This window comes from Camelina sativa, chromosome 7, assembly GCF_000633955.1.
Source record: "Camelina sativa cultivar DH55 chromosome 7, Cs, whole genome shotgun sequence".
Taxonomy (NCBI): Eukaryota; Viridiplantae; Streptophyta; class Magnoliopsida; order Brassicales; family Brassicaceae; genus Camelina; species Camelina sativa.
In genome coordinates, this window is record NC_025691.1 from 26,783,642 (window position 1) to 26,805,994 (window position 22,353).

At 29.8% G+C, this 22,353-nt stretch overlaps 3 protein-coding genes across 4 annotated transcripts; all 3 read right to left on the reverse strand.

The window, feature by feature from the left end:
* LOC104702786 (cyclin-D2-1-like) lies at nt 5,037-7,437 on the reverse strand. Of its 2 annotated transcripts, none has more exons than XM_010418705.2 (6): nt 6,805-7,437; nt 6,449-6,535; nt 6,237-6,335; nt 5,957-6,152; nt 5,714-5,841; nt 5,037-5,585 (listed from the first exon to the last, which is right to left on the reverse strand). In XM_010418705.2, exons 1-6 carry the CDS (start codon nt 7,108-7,110, stop codon nt 5,310-5,312), a joined length of 1,092 nt encoding a protein of 363 aa, XP_010417007.1. In that variant the 5' UTR covers nt 7,111-7,437; the 3' UTR covers nt 5,037-5,309. The 2 variants fall into 2 exon arrangements, with proteins under 2 accessions (XP_010417007.1, XP_010417008.1); XM_010418706.2 differs by having other exon boundaries at nt 5,310-5,582.
* LOC104702787 (mitochondrial uncoupling protein 5-like) lies at nt 13,363-14,888 on the reverse strand. Its single transcript, XM_010418708.2, has one exon. The coding sequence runs from the start codon at nt 14,559-14,561 to the stop codon at nt 13,617-13,619; it is 945 nt and encodes a 314-aa protein (XP_010417010.1). The 5' UTR covers nt 14,562-14,888; the 3' UTR covers nt 13,363-13,616.
* On the reverse strand, nt 20,339-20,962 carry LOC104702788 (extensin-like). The gene has a single exon (XM_010418709.2). It carries the CDS (start codon nt 20,909-20,911, stop codon nt 20,561-20,563), a length of 351 nt encoding a protein of 116 aa, XP_010417011.1. The 5' UTR covers nt 20,912-20,962; the 3' UTR covers nt 20,339-20,560.

Here is a 22,353-nt window from a genome sequence, read left to right on the forward strand (position 1 = left end):
ATATATATATATATATATATATATATATATATATATATATGTTGACAAAAAAAAAGATATATATATTCTTTGTACCTTTATCAATACTAAAGATCTAAATATTTTCCTTTTTGTTTTAAATTAAGTATCGTTTTAAATTTATCTTATATTTTAAATGTAAATATTTGTTATAATTTTCTGTTTTATTTCTATTTTTATAATGTATTAACCAATAAAAAAATATTATGTAATGAAACTATAAAAGATAAAAATAATATTTTAAATTTGTTTTTAATATATATGTGGCTAAATTTAGAAACACTATTGATAGTTGCAAATTTGCGAATCTCGAAATTGGTACAAATTTCGGTGCATGATGCTTATATTAATTTCTTCTACAATTGACATGAAAAGTATAAGTACCTTCTTGTTGTTATTGTTAAAAAAACAAAACTTGTTGTTCAAAAAAAAAAATGCTTCTCCTTTTACTTGCATGGATAAAATGTCATTTATCGACACCTGTTTTATTAAAAAAAAAAATGTCATTTATCTTTACTTGCATGGGTAAAATATCATTTATCTTCTCGATCTTATCATGTATTTTCATAAATTACATAATACATATACATAGAAACAAAATATATATACATTTTACAAAGAAAGCCAGGACAAAGAGAGATTTTAAACTTGCATTGCATCTGTTTTCTATTTTATAAAATTTTGGAAACGGGTAAAATTCCAAACTTGCGTCTAAATGATCAATGTTGAGTTTCATTTAAAAACAGTTGATAGTGGATAAAGTAATTCATGTTTGGGAAGTGTCTTTAGTCAAGTGGTTATAGCATACTTTTTGCGCTCGATCCCACCAGAATTCAACTTCACTAAATCATTTTACCCCGCATAATAGCGTAGGCTATAAATCGGGCTTTATCGATTCAATGATGATAAAAAAAAAATAGTAATTTATGTTTTTAATAACTATTTTAGGTATTTTCACAACCTCAACATAAAATTGATAATACACCAATAAAATTAATAGTTTTCCAGTCAATTATTCGAACCAAAAAAGCTACTATAAAATTAATAATACGTTTTACTTGGAGTCTTCGATCATACTTAAACTTTAATACCATAGAAATAGTTTTATATTCTTCGAACTGAAAGTAAGTTGAATTGGTTTATATCTCTTATATATTATTTAATGCCTAAATTCATTATATTGTTGTATTTTAACTTCATAAGTGAGAAAATTGTTAAATTTGGGACTTTTTGTTTTGTTTTAGTCGGGAAATGTTGTTTGCCAAAACTGAGAAATATTGTTATGGAGAAAATAGGTAGATTCGATGTATATATATTTGCCCAAAAAAAAAAAAAGTGTGTGTTAATATATATAAATATATCCATAAATACTGAACCACGATATACACATGCTGTCGCAAATTATATGTAGCCTGTAGAACACAATCCTGCGTTGGGAAGAGAATCTTAAGCACTATTTTTGGTGGAAATTTAAATCAACCAACTAGTTTGGTTGATCCAATTTTAACTTTCATTGATATTTAGTTATTTACAAACCAGCATAGTGATGAAAATTTTATAAAAAATACATAAAAACCAAATGATGATTATGTTTTTTTATGTCTCAACATGTAGACTGTTATAAACGAAATGGCCATAATATCATTTTAGTATTGTTATTAATTAGAGGCTGTTTGATGACACTTATTTTTTAATCGACTATTGCAACATAAAAACTGACATACACTTAAGTTTCTAGCTCCGAAACCTTATTCATAGCAAGAAATTATTTTCGCTGCACAAAAAAGAAAAAGTAATAAATTATTTTAACTAGACACCTACATATGGTGAGGGACAGTTCTGAATTTTTTGAAACCATACAAAACCAAGTAAAAATTAACAACTTATTGTAATAATATTTTTGACATCATATGAGAAATAACATCATAACAAGAACATAAAATATTAGAAAAAAGCCTAAGATTTATGGTTGTTGAACTCTTATAAACCTTCATGTATTATTTTTAAATAATATTATGGCAATTTTTTTCTTTATCAAAATTTCCACATTTCGTAATAACTATATTTTATTATCATTAATTAAGTTCTCCTTTTAGTTTAGATCATCAAACAGAGAGTTCACACAAATGTTGTTTTCATAAATTGGCTCTAAGTATCACCTCTAATACCTTGTTTTTTAGAACAAATCTTGAAATATTGTATCCAACATTCTAATAAGCTAAAAGCTTAAAAACAAAATAATCACTACTTAATAGTTAATACTAACATAGATTTTTTTTTCCTTTAATCTTGTTAGTGAACATCTTAGTCTCGCGTGCTACCATTTCAACCCAGTACAACCTAGAGTTCTACTTTTATCAAGTTTTACACTATCCTTTCTCGGATGTGTTACCATTATTGTGAATATCATATCTCTTAATCTTTATAATGTTCATAAAAATAAGTCTGCAGTAATAACCAACATACTAGATTAGGACCCGCGGTACACCGTGGGATAAATTATTTATAACTATAACATTTAAATTATAAGTTGTATTTATTGGTTAAATATGTTATAATTATATAATAATTAATAATTTTATGGTTTAAAGTTTAAACCATATAATATTGCATTTACATTTTATAAGATTGACGCTTCTTATAAAGTTTAAATATTTATAATATTTGGAATTCTTAAAACGGTCAAGTATCTCTCATATTTGAAGTTTCGTAAAAATTTAAATATATTATTAATATTTTAAAGATCTTCTAACTTTTTTTAAAAGTTGAAATATTTACAGTATTTAAACTTTTTATAAAGTTGAAATATTTATAATATTTAAACTTTTTATAAAGTTTAAATATTTATAATATTTGAAACTTCATAAACATTTAAATATTATTAATATTTTCAACATTTTATAAAGTTTAACTTTCATACTTTTTATAAAATATAAGTATTTATAATATTTAACTTTTTAAAAGTTTTAAATATTTGTAATATTTAACTTTTTAAAAATCTTTAAAATAAAGAACCGGAATAAACCAAATAAAGTTTTTTAAGTTTGAATGCATGATAAATCAAGCTTTCTACTTATTTGTATTATGAAATATTTTAGTCTCTTTTATAGTATGACTTTGAACTATTGCCAAAATTTTTTAGGCGATGTGGGATATTGTACCCTTATTTATTTATTCATCTATTGAGTAATATATATCCATTTTAAAATTTTGTAGTACATCGCAGGAAAAAAACACAATTTTTACTAACTAAATGTATTATAGAATAATTCAAGATAATTTAAATATAAATTCAAATAAAAATGAAAAGAAATCATATATTTATGTTTGAATGAGGTAGAAAGATTTTCTTATTTTTTTAACTTTTACCTATAATTAATTTAAAATTTTTTGGTAACTAATATTAAAGTCAATGCATTAAATGTAAAAAATTTCCAAAAAATATTTTTAAGCAAAAACTGATGCAAAAATACTAGTATAGATTATTTGGTAGCTGAAAATCAAATATATAGAAAGAACATGCCTAGAATGAGAAGAAAATCAATTTCACCGACTTTTCGTACTTTAAATTCTGAGATTTTGAAAATATATATATATTTTTTTGCAAAATTTCTAGTATTAGAAGCAAGCAAGTGAAATAAGTGAATTGGACAACATAATAACACTTTTTAACCGTATATTACTAAATAATTATGTCATAATAGAACTTACTACTAATTAGTGAAGAAATAAATTTTTACACACAAACATGCATATACAGATATGCTTTGAAATCCCCAAGAAGATGCTCATCTCGTTTTACACCCATCTCGATATATTATTCAAATTGTTAATGGTACTATGTAAGTAAATCTGATTCTTCTTATTTCGTTTTGAAAAGACTTTTAAACTCATTTTGTTAAAAGTTTTTTTTTGCTACACGTAAAGTTTGCAAAATCAAAACAACGAAAACTCACCCGTTTTAAAATAAGCCAATCACACTAATTAAATTAAGAAATGTCGGTATGTTTAGTTGCTTATTAAAAGTTAAAAAACCATCTACTTGTACAGAAATATATACAATACAGTAGTATGTCCTTTAGTACTTTGGACTGTGTTGTTGTTGTTGTGTATGTAAATGGGTGGTGATCACTGATCAAACTATTTTGATTATTTTAATACTAATACTTAACTGCGAAAGAATATATCAAAAATATAAAATAATGATGTATATGTGAAAAAAACAAAAATAATAGAATAAAGTAATTGGAAGAGAAGGCCGTAGATTCCCAAGGTTTCTTATGCACAGAGATTTTATTATTATCTTTCTCAGACACGAGGAGAGAGAGAGCAGCAGCAGCAGCAGCAGAGATGTTGACCGGTCGCATAGTCAAAACAAATTTTGGTGGGCCCAGTGAAACCTCTTTTCAGGGCCTATTATGGTTTTCTCTTCTCCAACCCAAAAACATGCAATTCTCTCTTTCAAAAACCAAAATTTATGTCATTTTCTTGTTTTTAATTGGCAACATTTATCAATTTTCTTCAAACCCTGACATTTTAGAAATTTAAACTAAAACTTAAGATTTTTTAAAAATGTGGACTAAATTTTTTAATTTAAATTTTGTGTAAAATCCGTTTATACTATAGGTAAAATATAACTTTAAATCATAATAAAAATATTTTAACCATAGCCTCCTAACCACAAGATAAATCTTTAACCACTAAAAATATCATGAGTTTGTTTAAGTTTATCTCATATTTGTACCCCTTTTTTTGGTGCACCAACAAATTTGTGTATTGATATTTGTTTGTTAATGAAAATTAGAAGAAGGAAAAATATCCCTTTAGGGTCACCTTTGAATACACAAAGATAAAACATAAAAATTTGATTCTCATTCTATTTCTTTTTTTAATATATATATATATATATATATATATATATATTATTATCTCTTACCTTATGTAGCAAGTAGCAACAACAACAAAAAAAAGTCCCTTGGAGCAAGAACATGAACCTAGGGATGTCTCTCATCATCATCATCATCAGTAAATACTTATTAATTTTGCCGCCTTGAAAAGAGCCCTCTCTCTCTTATTTTTTTTTCTTATTTTTTTTCTCTCTCACAAAAAAACTCTCATTTTCAATCCAATTTTTCTGATTGAAAATGAGAAATTAAAGAGAAAAATTTATGTAAAAAAAAAAGAAAAGAAGAAGGAATAAACCAAAAATAAAAGGAACCTCAAATGTCATGACTCTTATGGATTGGAGTTGGAAAAAGCAATGTATATGATGACTCTTTTTTTATTCTCTCTCATTGTTTTCTCCTCCTCTTGTTGTTGTTGTTGTTGTTGTTGTTGCTATTATTATTATTGTTGTCTGGACTACTCTGTGAGGAATTTGTACATGACTCAACTGTTCTCTCTTCACTCTTATAGCTCAAACATGTTGCTTCCAACACTCCAATTGGACTATGCGGCACCACTCTTGCCTCTAATCGCGGCTGCTCCCCCTGCAATAAACTATTTCCCGACACATTCTCTCCTGTGAGACTTCTCATCAGATTCAAACATTTCTTCACTCTCTCCTGCTAACAAGGACAAATAATCCATTGATCAAATTCTAATGAAATGTGCGTTCTTGCAACAATCAGGATTTTGGTTATGCGGGTATGTTAATTTAGCTCAAGTCATTACAACCAAACGTATATGAGTCTACCTGTTTAACGTATATGAGTTTAGACATTGCCTTTTCGTCATCAATGCATTCTGTTTCTCCTGAAATGGAAACAGACACTGCCGCTGCTGCTGCTATCTCAGAAGGCCTGAAGTCTAAGAATTCAATTTCTGCATTCAATTTAATAAAACTTATTATTAAACCTTCCCCTTTAAAATAGAGCAATGTAGTTGAAAAAAACAAGGAAAGATATAGCTTGCTTTCCGGATTCAACAAGTGACTCACCTTTGGTGGTGTTCAAGATGAATCGTGATGATCTATAGATCGAATTCTCTGACACGTGATTGCTGATCTTGTCGACGAAATAATCAATAAAAGAAAATGGAGTTATAGCTTGCAATCTCCAATTCAATGTGTTGAGTACCAAAAGCTCCATCCTTTTAATTGTTTTGGCCTCAAAAACAAACTTGGGATCTCCCACCTGCGCATATCAAGAACATGTCAAGATTTAGTTCCACTGCACCCGCGACTGAGCTATTAAAGGACTAAAAATTGTGTGTTGCACCTGTAAATCAACAATTTGAGGCACATCTGTTTCTTCCATTTTGGCTGCTAATGATAAGCAAGAGACAGCTAGTAACTGAACAGCCCAAGCCTTGTCTTTCTACACAATCCAAAAACACACACACACACACACGATCATCAGCGGTTGTCTCCATGAAAAAAAATTAGACGAAATAAAAAAAACACCAATCCGAAGAAATTGATACAACTTACTGGCAATTCATAGGATGTTAAGAACCGATCCAAGTAGTTCATGGATAGACAAATGCACAGATGTCCAAAATGGTAATGAGCACAAGCCTGTTTCAGACAAGAACAAGTGTCATTAAAGACACAACTCAACAAAAAAAACTCAATCTATTGAGAAGATCCGACTAATCTCACTAGTGGATTCTAATAAATACATCAGAAGCCTCTCTCTATTACCATTAAATATGTATGATCTATCAACTGATCAAAGAAGACACTTTAAAAAATCAATCAAAACAAAAAAAAAAAACAAAGAGACCAAACCAGATTTAAGTGCTCTTAAAAAAGAAAAACACAGATCAAAGTAAGCAATCACAAACCTTAAAAATCCAATCCAAAGCTTGGTTTCTAAAAGACAAATCCAAATCACCAGAACGCAATCTCTTAACATAATCAGCTCCAGGGCAAAACTCAATCTCTTTCTCCAGCATCTCTCTGATTCTGTCTTGTCTCAACGAAGTCGAAGAAGAACCCATCATCGGAATTGATCCGTTGCCGCCAAAGTTGTCGTCTTTACCGAAAAGTTGATGATTATTCATAAATCCGCCGCCAGAGTTGGTTTCATCGTCGTCGTTGTCAATGATCCATGACTCGCTGGTCTCACCACAAGCGAGATTCTCGGCCATGGGGAGTTCGGTTTTTGGTTTTTGTGTGTTTATGTTATTAAATAGTCTCTCTTTTAATTCGTTTGTTTTTGGTCTCAGAAAATGTTTTCAGAGCGTTCGGACAATAATAAAGTGAAAGGAAGCAAAAGTCATCAAAGATGTGAGATTATTTCTGAGGAGGTTGTGTCTCTGAGGAACTGCGATTTTCATGGCAGGAGAGAGAGAGGGGGAGGAAGAAGAGAGGAGAGAGAGAGAGAGAGAGAGAGAGAGGTTTATACAGAGGAAGTGGGTGAGTGTGTTTTAGGGTAGAGAGGGGGAGAGAGAGACCACTCCCACAGAGTCGAAAATGAGATACACAGAATATACACTCAAGAGAAAATATGTATACAAAACAATATTAAATTAAATTCATAATGTATTAATATCTTCATTTTTTTTGTCAGAACAAATGTATTAATATCATGGGTCCAAAAGAAATAAAATTCTAATAAACAAAAAAAAAATGTAGCTAAAACTAAAACTATGCAAGTATTATGCTTGCTAATTACTAAATTTCACTTAAGCAAATCATGTTTGAGTTAGATAGACTAGTGTTATCATCTATTTTGAATGGTTCGTGATTGTCACGCTGTTTGTATTCTGTAAATACGATAAAAGAAATTTGTATATTAATAAAAAAAGATGCAAAATTCAAGATAAAAGAATTTATTTGAAATTAGATAGATCAATTCATTAAATTAAGGAAATCTATTAATGATTAGAAGTCTAACTTTAAAAAGAAGTTTAATTACAAATTGATCATGAAGTGAAGTTGATCATCTCATAAATTTTAACACGATGAAACTATTCGACCATTTCTTATTTTTATCATGAAGGTTAGATCGTTTTCACGAAATTTGCTAATGGTCACACAATTTTTCATAAAAATAATATAACACTAGGTTTAAATTAATACGACACAAATTATAGAAACCTTAACATTTATTTTATTTTTTTTTGATTTTTTGAACAAAATTTAATATGTATTAGTTTGGATTCAATCATTTAAAGGTCCAAACAACTCTAAAATAACTCTCAATATGTGTTAGTTACATGATAAAGTTATTTAGTACATAAGATGTTTGTTATGAATGATATGATAGTCTTAGAAATTTTACAAATTAAAACAATTAGAGCATATGAAGATATAGCTAATGTGATGGATGTTATTAATCCTTTAACTGAAAGTATCACTCTTAAACTAAACAACTTCATTCAAGTTGTTTGAAAAACTTTTAACTGTTAAAGAAAAAATATTTTAGCTTATTTTAGTAGTGATATACGTTATATAGAAAGTAAGTCATGATGGTCATGTGACACAATAAGGAGAAAATAAAACGTTACTTTATATATATAATTTTTTATTACATTATAGACGTTTCAAAATATATCATATTCTTGGTCAACTATCTTTTTTTTTGAACTTATAAATTAACATGAAAATATGTAAAAGTTTATTGATTAAAATATTTTTGAAATGTGAAAAAATGAGATGTTATTTTTTAATAATATGCTAACAATTAGAGTTTATAGTCTACATGTCTTGTGTAAGACTACAATACCACAATTTTTTTTTTTCTTGAATCTCATAACTAGTTAGAGTTTTAGAGTGAAGCTACATGTGTCTGTTTTACAGGGATGCGCTTGACCACTAGATCAGGATGGATCTAACGATTATCAAACCATCTTTAATTGCTTAACCACTTGACTACAAAATTTGTGACTTTACTTTGGGTAAGAATCACGCTTATTCCACGTAACCAGAAGTATTATTTATTTATTATATGAGTTTGTACTTATGTATATAAAAACACCAAAAGGTCCAAAAAAAACTATTCTGGCACATCTTGGTAACTCTATGGTTTGATAGTTGTAAGCTATTCCACATTGGGCGTAAGCCTTTGGATTTTTGTGATGCAAGCATATACGATTCTATTGAGCAATGTTGGTTAATTGCCAATACTAATCTCTTAGCTGGCTATCATCTACACTACCCAAAAAGCCTATTTTACGTTTTCCCCTGTAACATCGCAGCCACCGGTCAAAGACTTATCAACATAATTTTGATTAATTTTATGCAAAGATTTGGAGCCTAACATATTTTTTTCAGTTAATCGTATTATTGTGTTATTGATAGCACATTGTAATGGCTCTGACCGGTAACATGTGTTACTATTGAGTTATGTTGAGCTTAATCGATTTAAGGAAGAAGAGGGAACAAATGATGGCCAATATATGAATAACGTACGAGATGAGATAACAAATATGTTATGGAATGTATGTCGTCATTAGTTTCTCTCTTTTTATTTTCTATGTCTCAAATGTTTTTCATTTTTTTTACATAGGATCATTTTACTTATCTATTTTGAATTATTCTATTTCAAAAATGTTATTATCCTTAATAATTTTTTTATTTTTATTTATAATAGATACTGCACCTGATATATCAAAAATGTTACCAGTCAGTCGTTTAAAAAAAATGTTTAATTCATTTATACTACATAATTTTTACTGCAAGCTAAATCAAATTTTAATATTTACTGCAATTCGATTTTGATAACTCGGGTTACCAGTCAGATCAAATATGTCAGATTTAGACTCGAGTGATGGTAATAACACAAAAGTCATGGTCGTTTATATGAATTGATATTTTCTTTATTACATTTGGATTAGCTGTAGTTTTAAAAAACAATACAATTAATTTCACACTATATAACAATGTTATTACAAAAATTTGGTCCGCAACAAATTATTTTTCAATTGAAAATTTTGGTTATGCCTACCAATCATATTCGAATTGATTAGAAGTCAGTCCAATCAAAGCCCATTAATAATATCTGAGCCATTAAAAAGCCCAAATAAGTAAAGTAGCTCAAAGGCCATTAGCTAAAACCCTAAAAGTTTTCCACTATAAATAACTCATCTTGTAGAAAAACAGAGAAACCCTAATTCTCTCACTCGGCTTCTTGCTTTATAGGTTCACAGACTTCACTCGTGTTTCTTCTATGGTGTGCGGTTTTTGAAACTCTAATCTCTTTAAGTAGTATATGTAAAGGGTTTTAGGGTTCTGTCTCGATCTTATAGGGAATGTTAAGTTAGTCCTTCTTGGTGTTTTAATCTCGTGTTCTGTATTTCCAGATTTGGAGCGATTATATGAATTTTTCTTACTTATGGTTGCAATGATGAGATCTTATACTTTAATCGAAAGTGTTTACACTTGATGAACGGTCGACAAAAATGTCGAACCTGAGCGGTTAGCTGAGCAACCCTTTTATCAAAATTTGTAGACTTTGTTGAGAATTTTTCTTGGTATCTTTGTTCTGTTTTGTTGTTGCCGTGATGAGCAAAAATATGATTTGAAAGCATTGCGCTTTATGAGTCAGCGACTATAATGTCGACCTGAGCGGTTAACTGAGCAACTACAAAACATCATTTGATTCATTCAAAATGTTCCTTTTTTTCTGAATGTCTTTGTGCTTGTGTTCTTTAGAGGCAATGTAGTTTTCAATCATCTCTTATAAATATAGTCTCGATATCAATGTTGAACGATTGGAAACTCTTTTGCATCTTTAGATTTTATCTGATTCTACTATGTTGCTTGTGATTGTGATTGTGATTGTATCACTAATACAATATTTAAGCCATCATTTTTGTCATTTGTCTATCTAGACAAACTAGAACGTTTATGAGGTATGTTGATTTTGTTGTGAGTGATTTCTAAGTTCTGTGATTGGTTTAGTTGAAATTTGAGTTTATCTACTTAGCTTTGATACGAACTTGCTTAATAGGATTCAACCATCAGATTGTATTTCTTCTGTCATTGTGTGGTATCTGAAGGACAAGGATTGCAATACTAGGTCGTGGCTGAGAATGTATCTGAAAACTATAATGTTTTTGAATCAATCTAATTGTTGAAGAAAGATATCCAAATTCTTTAATTGTGGTGTGTGGAGGCAGAGAAACAGGTGGCCCCTTGGAAACATGTCGGCATTTTGCTTGAGACAAGTACTCTCCTGTCTCCACATCAAATTTTGTTTGTTTGTGTAGTGACTTGTTGTTCTGTTTGTTCGTAACAGATTCTGGTTTGTAACATTTGGTAGATCTCATAAAATGGGTACACTCTTTATCTTTTACTCTTTCAAAGTTTGGCAAAATGATATATTACACAAAATGATTTACTACCTTGTTTATTTAATAAGTTGCTTCACCGTTTTTTGAAATGGAAACCAAGAGAAAAACTTAAAACAAAATTATTATTTAAACAACAGATTTTATTAGCATTGTTTTGATTGAACAAATCAACATGTCGACAACTCGATAGAACTTGAACTACAGTTAAAAATGTTAAACAAAATATCATTGATAACATTTTTGGTAGTTAAATATGTGTTAAGTTTCATAGTCGGTTTCATATCCTATTCAAAAAGGAGATTTTTTTTCTTTTCCAATTTGATGTTACCACAAATTTTATTCTTGACAATGAAACATTACTCCATAGAAACAGAGGAAAAAGTTACCGAAATGATCAGGAAACTCTAAAACACATCACACAGTTTTGAAAGAATCTCTCTTTTCCATAAGAAGAGAACAATCCATATCAAAAAGCAACGAATGGTATGATCGAATTGGATTCTTCTGAGTTCTGATGTCTCAAAAAGAGAATTATGTTTATGAGTCGGTAAAACGTGTGGAAAGTGCGTTCTCGTAGACGCGTATTCCCTTAAAAGATTGATGATGTTGCTGTTATTGAAGTGAGATTCCACATGGTAACGTATGTGTAAAACTAAAGCATCTCAAACCAAAAACACGTGGATGCTTGTTACTGATTCTCCGAGTTGTCTTTTTATGTATGAACTATTCGGGTTGACTTGATGTAATCTTAACGTTTTGCAATATTATTTCATTGTCATCAACTTGTTTAACCATTCAATTATTGATCTTATCATAGGAATGGTTCTTCACAAATAATTCTAAAAATTATTTGAATATGTCAAAAATAATTAAAATAAATCGTTTGATGTTGTCGTTTATGTATAATATAACATGCACCAGTAATATTTAAAAGTGGGTTGTATTCAATCCTATACTCCCTCCGTTTCAAAATATAGGATGTTTTAACTAAAACACACAGATTAAGAAGTCTTTACTTTTAACAAGTTCAACCAATCAGAAACAATACTGCATAATATAAAATACTAAATTAACCTAAAAGTTGCATAGAAAATTGAAAACATCCTATATTATGAAACAAAAAACTTCTCTAAAACATCTTATATTTTGAAATGGAAAGAGTATTATACATGATTTGATCGGTTTTAATGAGTCTTTTTATGATTATAATTTTTAGGTGAAAATTTTAGGGAAATTGATAGGATTTGTTGTTAAACACTTCTAAATTCTACTTAAAAAAAACTATGAAATTTAGATATATGTATTTTTAAGCAAGGAAATCTTCTAAAATCTCTTAAAGTAATCAATAATCCCTAATGTTTGAAATGCTTTCAATAACAGTAGATTTTAAAGGATTTTAAAATTCTTTAAAAAATTCTGAATAACATGAAATTTGTTATCTGAATGCATTTGTATGATTTTGATTTGAGACTTTAGTCAAGGAATGTTATTCAACTATGTATTTTAAATAATGATTCTAAAGCATACTTTAAAATCCTTATGAATATCACCACATTTTAAATTATTATAAATGTGATTTATAAATATAAAATCTAATAACACAAAAATTTAAAATGAGATTGAAATATCCGGCATAACCTCTAGATATATTAGGCAAAAAGGTTTAAGTGGAAAAAAACTTGCATGTAAATACCATATGTATAATAATAAACATCTACACGACACATATAAACTGTCTAACCATTACTATTTGGAACTAATAAAACTTTTATAAAATTAGGTGGTCTTGTCCTTTCTTGAAAATTTATTATTTTGGATCTTTGTAAAGATTCACCTTTGAAATAATAAACAGCTTCCTTGAAAAAGTGAGAATATTTATATAGTTCAAAACTACCATAAATGGATCTCAAAAATTGATTTGAGTGAGAAACCTTGCCCTTTGAAAAGTTAGGTGATGTAATGCTTTCATGAACATTGATTACTACTGAAGATTTTCAATCTTTTAACGAATCATCTTTTTGACTAATACTCCTATAAATTTTTTCTAAAGAATTTGTCATAGCTCTCTTTTTCGATAAATGAGAATATTACATAGTTCAAAAATTAACATAAACGGATCTAATTATTCGATAGTGTAAATACCTCCCTTGAATAATGAGATCAAATAAAACTGTTTCTTTCTTTCTTTCTTCTAATGAGAACAAATTTCATATCATAGATCTATTCGAACAAATGGAGAACAAATAATACGTTTAATAATATGAAAACTACTAAACTAATCAAAAGATAAATTAGAACCCAAAAAAAAAAAACTTATTGTCGCCACCATCATCTTCAAATTTTTCAACTTTTTTGAATCAAAAGTCAAAGTCCTTAAACAGCTTGCGAACTTGTTCAAGCGTAACAAACAGAACAACCGTGAACGGTGCTTGTCTCGAAACAGTCGGCACAAACCCTTTATATAAAGCCATAATCCCTTCAGCCTTCACCGTCTTCAACGCACAATCAACCGCTCCTTTATACGGCGGCGCAACTCCAGCTTCCACCTTCATATTCATCACTCTCGTCTTGATCACATCAACCGGGTTCGAAGCAACGCTCGCCACAAACCCCGCAGCGAAACTCGCTAGCACGTGAGTCCCTAACCCATCCTCCAACCACCTTTTCTCCAGAATCGTCTCTTTAACCGAATCATACGAAGCCAACTGCGACGAAGTCACAAGCATTGCTCTGTTTATAGTCAACGACGAACCTCTCCACAGCGACGTCACGCCTTCGCGGCGGACCATTTGCGTGATCGCGTCTAAAACGCTTTTGTAGTTTCTCCTCTGATCCAATGGTAAACGACCGTCGGCTTGCATCCTCACCATAGCTACATCCGCCGGATTCCCAACCGCCGCTCCGATAGCTCCGGCGATGAATCCGGCGCCGAGTTTTTTCGATAAAGGCATCGTTTTTGTCTCCGAGTCGGTCCATTTCCCCTTGAGGATATCGTATAAACCCATACGAGTGGTTGAATACAGAGTCTGACGAAGAACTGTGGCGGAGACGCCGGAGAATAGAGCACGCATGCCTTCTTCTCGGATTAAACGAGATCCGACTCCGATCACACCGACGCGTAGAGGAGGCGCCGCGGTGACGGTGGTGGAGGTTTGAAAAGCGAGAGCTGGTCGGAGATTGGTTTGAACCGGTCCTGATTCGCCTTGGAGTTGCATGCGTACCTTGATTAGATCAAGCGGGTGAGTTGAACAACCAGCTACGATCGATGCGATTCCTCCTTCAGCGAAACCCTTGAGACCCATTTTGAAAAATTTCCAAGAATTATCGAAAAAATGAAAACTTAAACAAAACAAAACAGAGAGAGCGTTTTCCGGGAAAATAGGCGAGAAGATTGAAAAAAGGTTAGATTTTTTTGTTTTTGTTTTTTTTTAGAGAGACCAGTTAGAGTTAGAGCTGATCTCACTGGAGATTAGGAGATGAGAATGGAGACAAAAAGCTATAGATGAAGAATGAGGAATCAGAGGTCTTTGAGACATATGCTGTTCAAGACAGAGGTTTTTTTTTAGGTTTGTGTATTAATGACTCTGTCTGAGGAAGAGAGAGAGAGATGTGTTTGAGAGGTTGAAGACGAAAGCGTTTAAATAAGGGAAGAGAGAGAGAGAGAGTGAGGGAGGAAACGCGGAGACTTGTTGCTAATATGCGCCTCCTAAGGAAAGAGAAAGTCATTTTCCTATAAAATTTGTGTTAGTATCCTTCGACTTTCCTTTTTTTTGTTTTTCTAAATATTTACTTAAATCTTTTTTGGATCATATAATATATTTCAATTCAGCTTTAATAGCCACGAGTTGAAATTCATTTTATTTATATTGTAATTTTTATATACAATATATTTTATGTGATTGTTTTAAAATGTTTATTGGATAAAACATTATATAATAAAATAATATGTAAAATATGATGGATTAAAAAAATACCTATTTTGTAATTTTTATATTGTTAATGATTCTAAATAATTATTTTTGCTATAACATTGGTTAAATTTTATTTTATACAAAATTTTGTATATTTTATATTTTAAAATAAAATTTTAATATTTTGTATTAGTTTATGTATCTAAATTTATTTCAACAATGTATATTCTATATCATGACTTGAATTTCAACAAAATTTTGTAAATTTGGTTTTTAAAAAGCGAGTTATTATATTATAATTAATTTAATATATTGTTATACTTTTTGTTTTAATACTTGACTTCTTGAAATTCTTTCATATTATAGTGACATTTATTGACATTGCTATAACAAATCAATTTAGAGTGTTTATATTTTCTAACTTTTATATCAAGTTTTAATATTTTAAAAATATTTCAAATAAATTATTTAAAATTTACTATATTATATAAAATTATAAAAATTCAACAAAAAATATGAAATTGAATTTAAATATTTAAATTTTGACCCGTTAATCAGTAAAAATTTTAATTCAATATATATTATTTTTAAAGAATAATATTACTATAGATTGAACAATTTATATTTGTTTTTAAAAATTTAACTTATAATATATCCGGAAATAAAACTATTTTTCAATTATAATAAATAATATGATAATTTATTTGTTTCACAAAATAGACTCATATATAAAAATGAGAGGTGAAATATAATGATAATTAACAAATTAATATGTTAAGTTAGATATCAAAAGATTTTGTTTGATGAATAATTTAATAAAGAAAATTAATATGGTAAGTTAGATGATATCAAATGATTCTTAAACATATTTTCTTTACGATTTTTGGAAACAACATGCTCTAGTAATTAAATATTCCGAAAATAAATTAAAGTTGCATCCACTATTTAACTTGTAATCAATTAATTTATAGCTTATTTATAACTAACTTATTAAAATAATATAGTTTACAAAACAATGTTGTGTACTTCTGTTTTAATATAAAGGAGATTTTTACTCATGGAAATTTTTATTAATGAAAATGTAAGAAAAAGAGGCAAGTTGAATATGTAAGAAATTTTTTTTCTAACCAAAGTATAGTCCAAGTCTAGTGAAATCAATAAATTTGTAATTTTATGTTTACACAATCAGGACTCCATTTTTTTCTCCAACTAAATATCTTTTTTTGTTTTTTTTTTGTGTGAAAAAAATAGAGTGTACAAAGTAGATATCTTCTTAATGCAATATAGCAATTTTAAAAATCATCGCTTTTGCAAATTAGTAAGCTTATGGGGTCTAAATGATAACATATGTTATGTGGAATTGTTGAAGAAAAAAAAATGTTATATCATTTGAAAATTTGAAGAATTCTTAAGGAATGGGTCCATTTTTTTTTTTTTTTTGAAGAATTTTTAGATATTAGTTTTAGCAAGGACGATTATTTGGAACTCGTTTGAGAACTATTTTTGTTTTCTTTTATAGCAAAACAAATTTATCCATGTAAACTTTTTATGTGGGGAAAAAAAATTCTAAATGGTAAAGATTACATGGATAAGTAAAACTTTTTTTTTTCTTAAGACAATAGACACAAACATTATGAAAACTTGGACTTTGGGTCTCCTCTTTCTCATGCAACATGCATCTAACTATGTAATTAGCATTTCTTAATGAGAAAACTTCACTTTCATCTCAACTGCATTATTTACATTGAGTATGGCATCATTGTTACTTTTTGTTGTGTTCGTACCGGATTGACACTGTTATTCATTGGTTATACTTTATAGAGAAGATTTTAATGGGATACTTTCCCCCACTTGAATTATTTTGCACCCCACCACATGAGATGCTTTCTTTGTTCTTCCTTCCTTCCATGTTTGATTATTACTTGTAGAATAATAGTTTCCTTTCTCTCATCATTTCTTTAAAATTAATCTCATAAGATTGTGATCTTCTTTGTGTAATAATGGAATGCGATGATTTATTTATTTTTTTTTCTATCAGGGTTGCACAAGAAGCATACTTTGTGGAGATCACCGTTAATATAATACAAACGATTCACAGGTTAAAAAAATTTAGAAGCGTTTTCTATAAAAAAACAAACGTATGCAGAACACACAAAATGATTCAAATTAGAGTGGCATAAAGTGTGTTTATCAATTTTTTAAAAAAAATTATGGCATTTGTAGACAGGCTAATATTATCGATCAACCAATTTTATTAGGGAAAAATGTTTTGGTCATTCAAAATGTTACTAAAAATTGATTTGATAATTATGTTCCACTCAAATCGCAGTTGGTTTGCTTATTGGCTTTTATTTTGTTCATTTTTCACCATTTGTTTCATCTGTTTTATCCATTATGATGTAACTACATTTTATTCGGAGTGTGTGTGTTTTTTAATCTCCCATATGCATTTTAAAATATTGAGAAAATAATAAAAATTTACGAAATTTTATAACTTTTTATTGTCAATCATTTTCATAATGCGAATTTTAATTTGGATGTTGAACCAACAACAAAATCAATAACATAAATTAGTAGTCTACAAATCTTAATCAAATTAATATTTTTCTTTAATACAACTTTTCTATTAACAATTTGTCACCGTGAACTATATGGGTTGTTACTTCATTTTTACTAATTTTTCTTCCAATTGTTAAAATAAAATAAATTTCTGAAAAATATCTTACTTATTGCTTCTTCATGTGTGTCTAAATTATTTTTATCTAATTTTATTTCATATACCAAATCAGATATTACTTTCAAATTAGTTTCTAAAAACTAAAAGTTTGGGGTTGGCTTTAGTATTTAGTTTTTAGGCTTTTGGTTTATTTTTTAGTTTTAAAAGTTTGAAGTTTAATTTTAGTTTTGGAAAAATTGTTTCTACTAGTTTTTTGAGAAAAATCTAGTAATAGCGTATTCCGAGCAAGAACTAAAACAAATTTTCATGATATTTTGGAGAATTACTCTTTGTAATATAACAGTGTTATATATATATGTAAGAACATTATTTAATGTGCAACAGGCATATTAACGAATTATTCTTGATTAACTCAATTATTCTTCATTTAAAAAAAGTAAAAAGGATATAGAGAATATGGTATCAGAAACAGTACCGAAAAATTTGGGTGTCAGAGGTCTTAGAACCATCCAATGGTGACCATAAAGCTCTGCTTAAAATAAAAAATGTAAAGATTCTTCTTACAGCCTCAGATACTTACCTACCTACTCTTCGTTAGGCTAATATTGATGGCTCTGCGGCTCTTTGCATCTCATGAAAATATTATTCCACGTTTGTTTATTTTATCATTTTTGTACTCGTATACAAAACTCATGCATGTTGTGACAGAAAAAAAAAAAGTAACATACTAGATACATCATGCATGGAATCTTCAATTGCTAGCTGTTTATTCCAAAAGTTTTTTGTTTGTAACTGATTAGGATTTTTCGTCCATCAAAAAAACGTATGCAATCTTGATCTAATCAATGAACAGATGAGTTTAATTAGTTTCTTGCATCAATATAAATTTAGCACCAACGCATTTATTGTTATCTATATGCGGTGAAAGCACGAGGGAGTCAAGTCCTTGGTCTTACGTACTATCGATTCTTTTCTTTTCTAGTGTGTTGTATACTTGTATTATAATTTATACATCTAAACATCCATTAGATCAATATGTGTCTAGCACGTCCCTGATTAAAGAAAACAAAAATCGACTTTTTCACATGAAAAATCGTTTTAATAATTAACTTTATTTCTATAAAAAAAAATTCACTTAGTAGTTAGTACACATTATTGACTTTTTTTTCTTTTCTTTTCATATAACAAAGATTCAAAGTTCTCGTAAAGTCGGATTGTTGTGCAAGGTTGACGTGCGGAGGCCACGCGCAGGGTCTCAACTAGACAGTCCTACTAAAATTGATATAGAAGCTGATGACTTTTCCATTTACTGATTTACATATTTTTGATTTTTCATAAGCAATTATACTATTTTGACGTCCTCTTGCAATCCATCGTCAACTAGTTTAAAATAACAAACTTTTTCACTATATTAAAAGAGATAAAGATTAAGAAAGAAATCCAGCTATGTGTGTTATAATTTTGTTTTGTCTGGCTTTGTCAAATAATTATATTACAATTGGGCATTATAAAAGACTAATATGATTATCACGGACACGGTGGTACTTTCGAACGTACTCTCAAGTCTTAACTTATTAAATACAAAATACTTTAGAATTTTGAATTTTCCAACTGTTGTGGATAGATTGGTGCAAGATTATATACAACTATAAAATAAGGTTTTGAACTTGTTCTGTTTTTTCGATCTCCTATTTTTTTTTTTAAAGTGTATGAATATAGTTTCGTAACAAATGAGATCATTTCGTTATTTAAAAAAAATGATTGAAGAAAAATCTAAATCAATCGAATAATGAATGCGATGTAAACACTGCTTTCATTCCGGTCTTGTACCGGCACAAACTGAGTTATACCATCATTGACTTTTTATTTTATATGAAGAAAACAATTACGTAACAAAGAAGAGAGAAAGAAGAAACAAAATTAAAATACTAGTATTAATTTTAGTTAAGCAAATAAAGCACGATTTAATTAACTGTGTGTGGCCCGAAGAAGACATTTGGGGCAATAAAAGAGTCTTAAAGAGTTGACTAATGACCTTTTTGTGTACCTCTCCCGCCAAAGTAAAAGCCGTTTAAAAAAAAAATCTTCTTACCAAAACTCACACGTGTCACCTAGGATGTCGGAGTGGCCTAGAGTTGACTGTTGACCTTTTAGATGGCTTTCCCTTCGACGATAAATTTTAAAAAAAAACCTCTACAGCACAATAATAATTGATACATCGATAAGCTCTCATGGGCCATATATTATTACATATATTGGGCTTCATGTCTATAATTTATCATTCAAGTTTCTTCTAAAATTGATGGTGGTGTCCATGAAATTGTTAAGGTAGTAATTTATTGGATTCTGGGATAGAGGAATGAAGGGGTTATTAGTCTCTCTCAAGTTGATTAAGATTTTTTTTTGGGAATGTCTCATGGAATTTGAGTTGCTTATGTACAACATATTTAGGGAATGATAACTCTTCTAGTACTATTCAGTTGCGGAGATCAATCAAAGCAAAAGTAGTCATTATATAGAATAAGAATAAACTGTAAATATTACAAAATATACTAAATCTGCCAGAAACAGAAACAACAAGAAAACACAAGGACAACATCAAACAAACAACATGACGAATATTTTAGAAACATTACAAACACGTGCTAACAAAGTGTGTAAGATAGAAAGATGGTAATATTGTGATGTGTACTAAAGAGAGCATATCTTCTGATCATTTGGAAGGTGGTGGAGTGAAGAATGGGATGGTTGGAATGCTGGTGGGAAGATTGAATGGGAAGTTGTTTGGGATAGAAATCGGGAAGTTAGGGATATTTATTTGTGGGAAGTTTGGCATATTAATGGGTTGTGCCGGGTTAGTCAAAGGAGGTATCTGTGAGCTCGGTAGTGGTGGAAACGCCGTGGGCTGAGGAAGAGAAGAAGAAGGAGGAAATGGTGGGAACGTTGTTGTAGCCGGTGGCGGCATCGCTGGTGTTGATTGAAGAAGATGGCGACTAGCTGAGAGACCAGTGAAAAAGCTTGTGAATGTCAGTGCAATGACAAGGGATGATAGCCAGTGAGCCATTTTGAGGATTAGGCCGGGTTTTGAGCTGTCAATAGAGAGAGGTTTGATTGTGGAGTGAGTGATGATGGAAAGATTATGAAGGAGGTTGTATTTATATATAGAGGAACTATGGTTTGAGGTTTGATGGGAAGTAGGTTTGAAGAGTGTTATTGTTGTTGCAACTTATTAACAGTTGTTCCACAACCACAAGCAAGATGCATGGGTCACTTTTAACTAGAAACAACCATGACACATGGGAACTTTAGGTAAACCTCGTTTAATGTTTTTTGTATTATATTTATGTTCAAATTAAAAATTTATAAATAAAATAAAACTTCATAAACGAAATAACTACTAGAAAAAAGTGTAAAAATTTAATAATCTCATAAAGAAAATTATTATAGTTGATAATTATCAAACCGATCATGTTTGTGGTTTGGCGTTTATGGACTTCGGTGATATACAAACGACGATATCTTCTTCAGTTTGCTGCCAAGAAAAAAATGTTGTTCAATTTATATCGGAAGAGATTAGGTAAAAAGCAGTTTAATTGGATGGATGTTTACAATTGAATATAGTTACTTTTTTACAACTAAGGTTTTGTTTGGTCAACCAACAAATACGACATTCAATTAATTATGGTTTAAGAGCTTTTATTTTTGGGACAGCCTACATGAAAAAAATGTTACGGCAAAAGTTAAAGTTGTCAAGGGTTGTGACTGAATATCTAACATATCAAATTCCATCATCGGATGGGTATATGTAATTTTACAAATTACATATAAATCGCGTAATTGAAAGACAAAATAACTAGAAAAAAAGGAAATTTCACAATAAGAACACTGATATAGCAAAAGAGGCATTTTGCTCACGTGGACTTATTGTTTTGGATAAGAGAGTGACGAGCGCGTGAGGAAAGAATAATCAAGCTGGCAATGTACAGGTGGCAAAGGTTGCAGGCTGTCAACGTCAAGTAACAGTTAACACTATTAGTGTGGTGGCAGTATAAGAGCAGTGTTAGCTCATCGTTATCTTTTATGCATTTTCAGAGTTGTAAACTTTTCTAGAACTTTATAGTATTTTCTTCCCTCATCGTTTTGCTGGAGATTTTCTTCCTAGACTCTTGCATGTGAGAAGTGATTTTGCATTCCTTCGTGAACGTTGTTTCATTGTATCGGTTTCCTTCAATAACATACAACTCTGTTTTTCCTCTGTTTTTTCTGTTTTTACCGTTGTGAACATGTTATGATTAAACGTTATCATTGGTATCAGAGCGAAGTCGAACCTCGGAAACAATGGGTGTGGAGACGAGATCTCAGATTAACCGGTAGGACCTGGTTGGTGAAGAAGTTCAGGAAGGAGGAAGTGAGGCGATCGGTGATGCGAGAACTATTCTTGATCGGCCTCATGCGATAGAACGAGCGATTGAAGCCCAAGATAAGAGGTTGGAGTAGAATATGGCT

What these genes read in the sequence shown, in the direction of transcription:
- LOC104702786 (XM_010418705.2), bottom strand. Translation starts at nt 7,110, where the DNA reads ATGGCCGAGAATCTCGCTTGTGGTGAGACCAGCGAGTCATGGATCATT. An exon ending in TAACATCCTATGAATTGCCA is followed by an intron (nt 6,336 to 6,448) that starts GTAAGTTGTATC and finishes TGGATTGTGTAG; the next exon opens with AAAGACAAGGCTTGGGCTGT. An exon ending in CATCTTGAACACCACCAAAG is followed by an intron (nt 5,842 to 5,956) that starts GTGAGTCACTTG and finishes AATTGAATGCAG; the next exon opens with AAATTGAATTCTTAGACTTC.
- LOC104702788 (XM_010418709.2), bottom strand. Translation starts at nt 20,911, where the DNA reads ATGGCTCACTGGCTATCATCCCTTGTCATTGCACTGACATTCACAAGC.
- LOC104702787 (XM_010418708.2), bottom strand. Translation starts at nt 14,561, where the DNA reads ATGGGTCTCAAGGGTTTCGCTGAAGGAGGAATCGCATCGATCGTAGCT.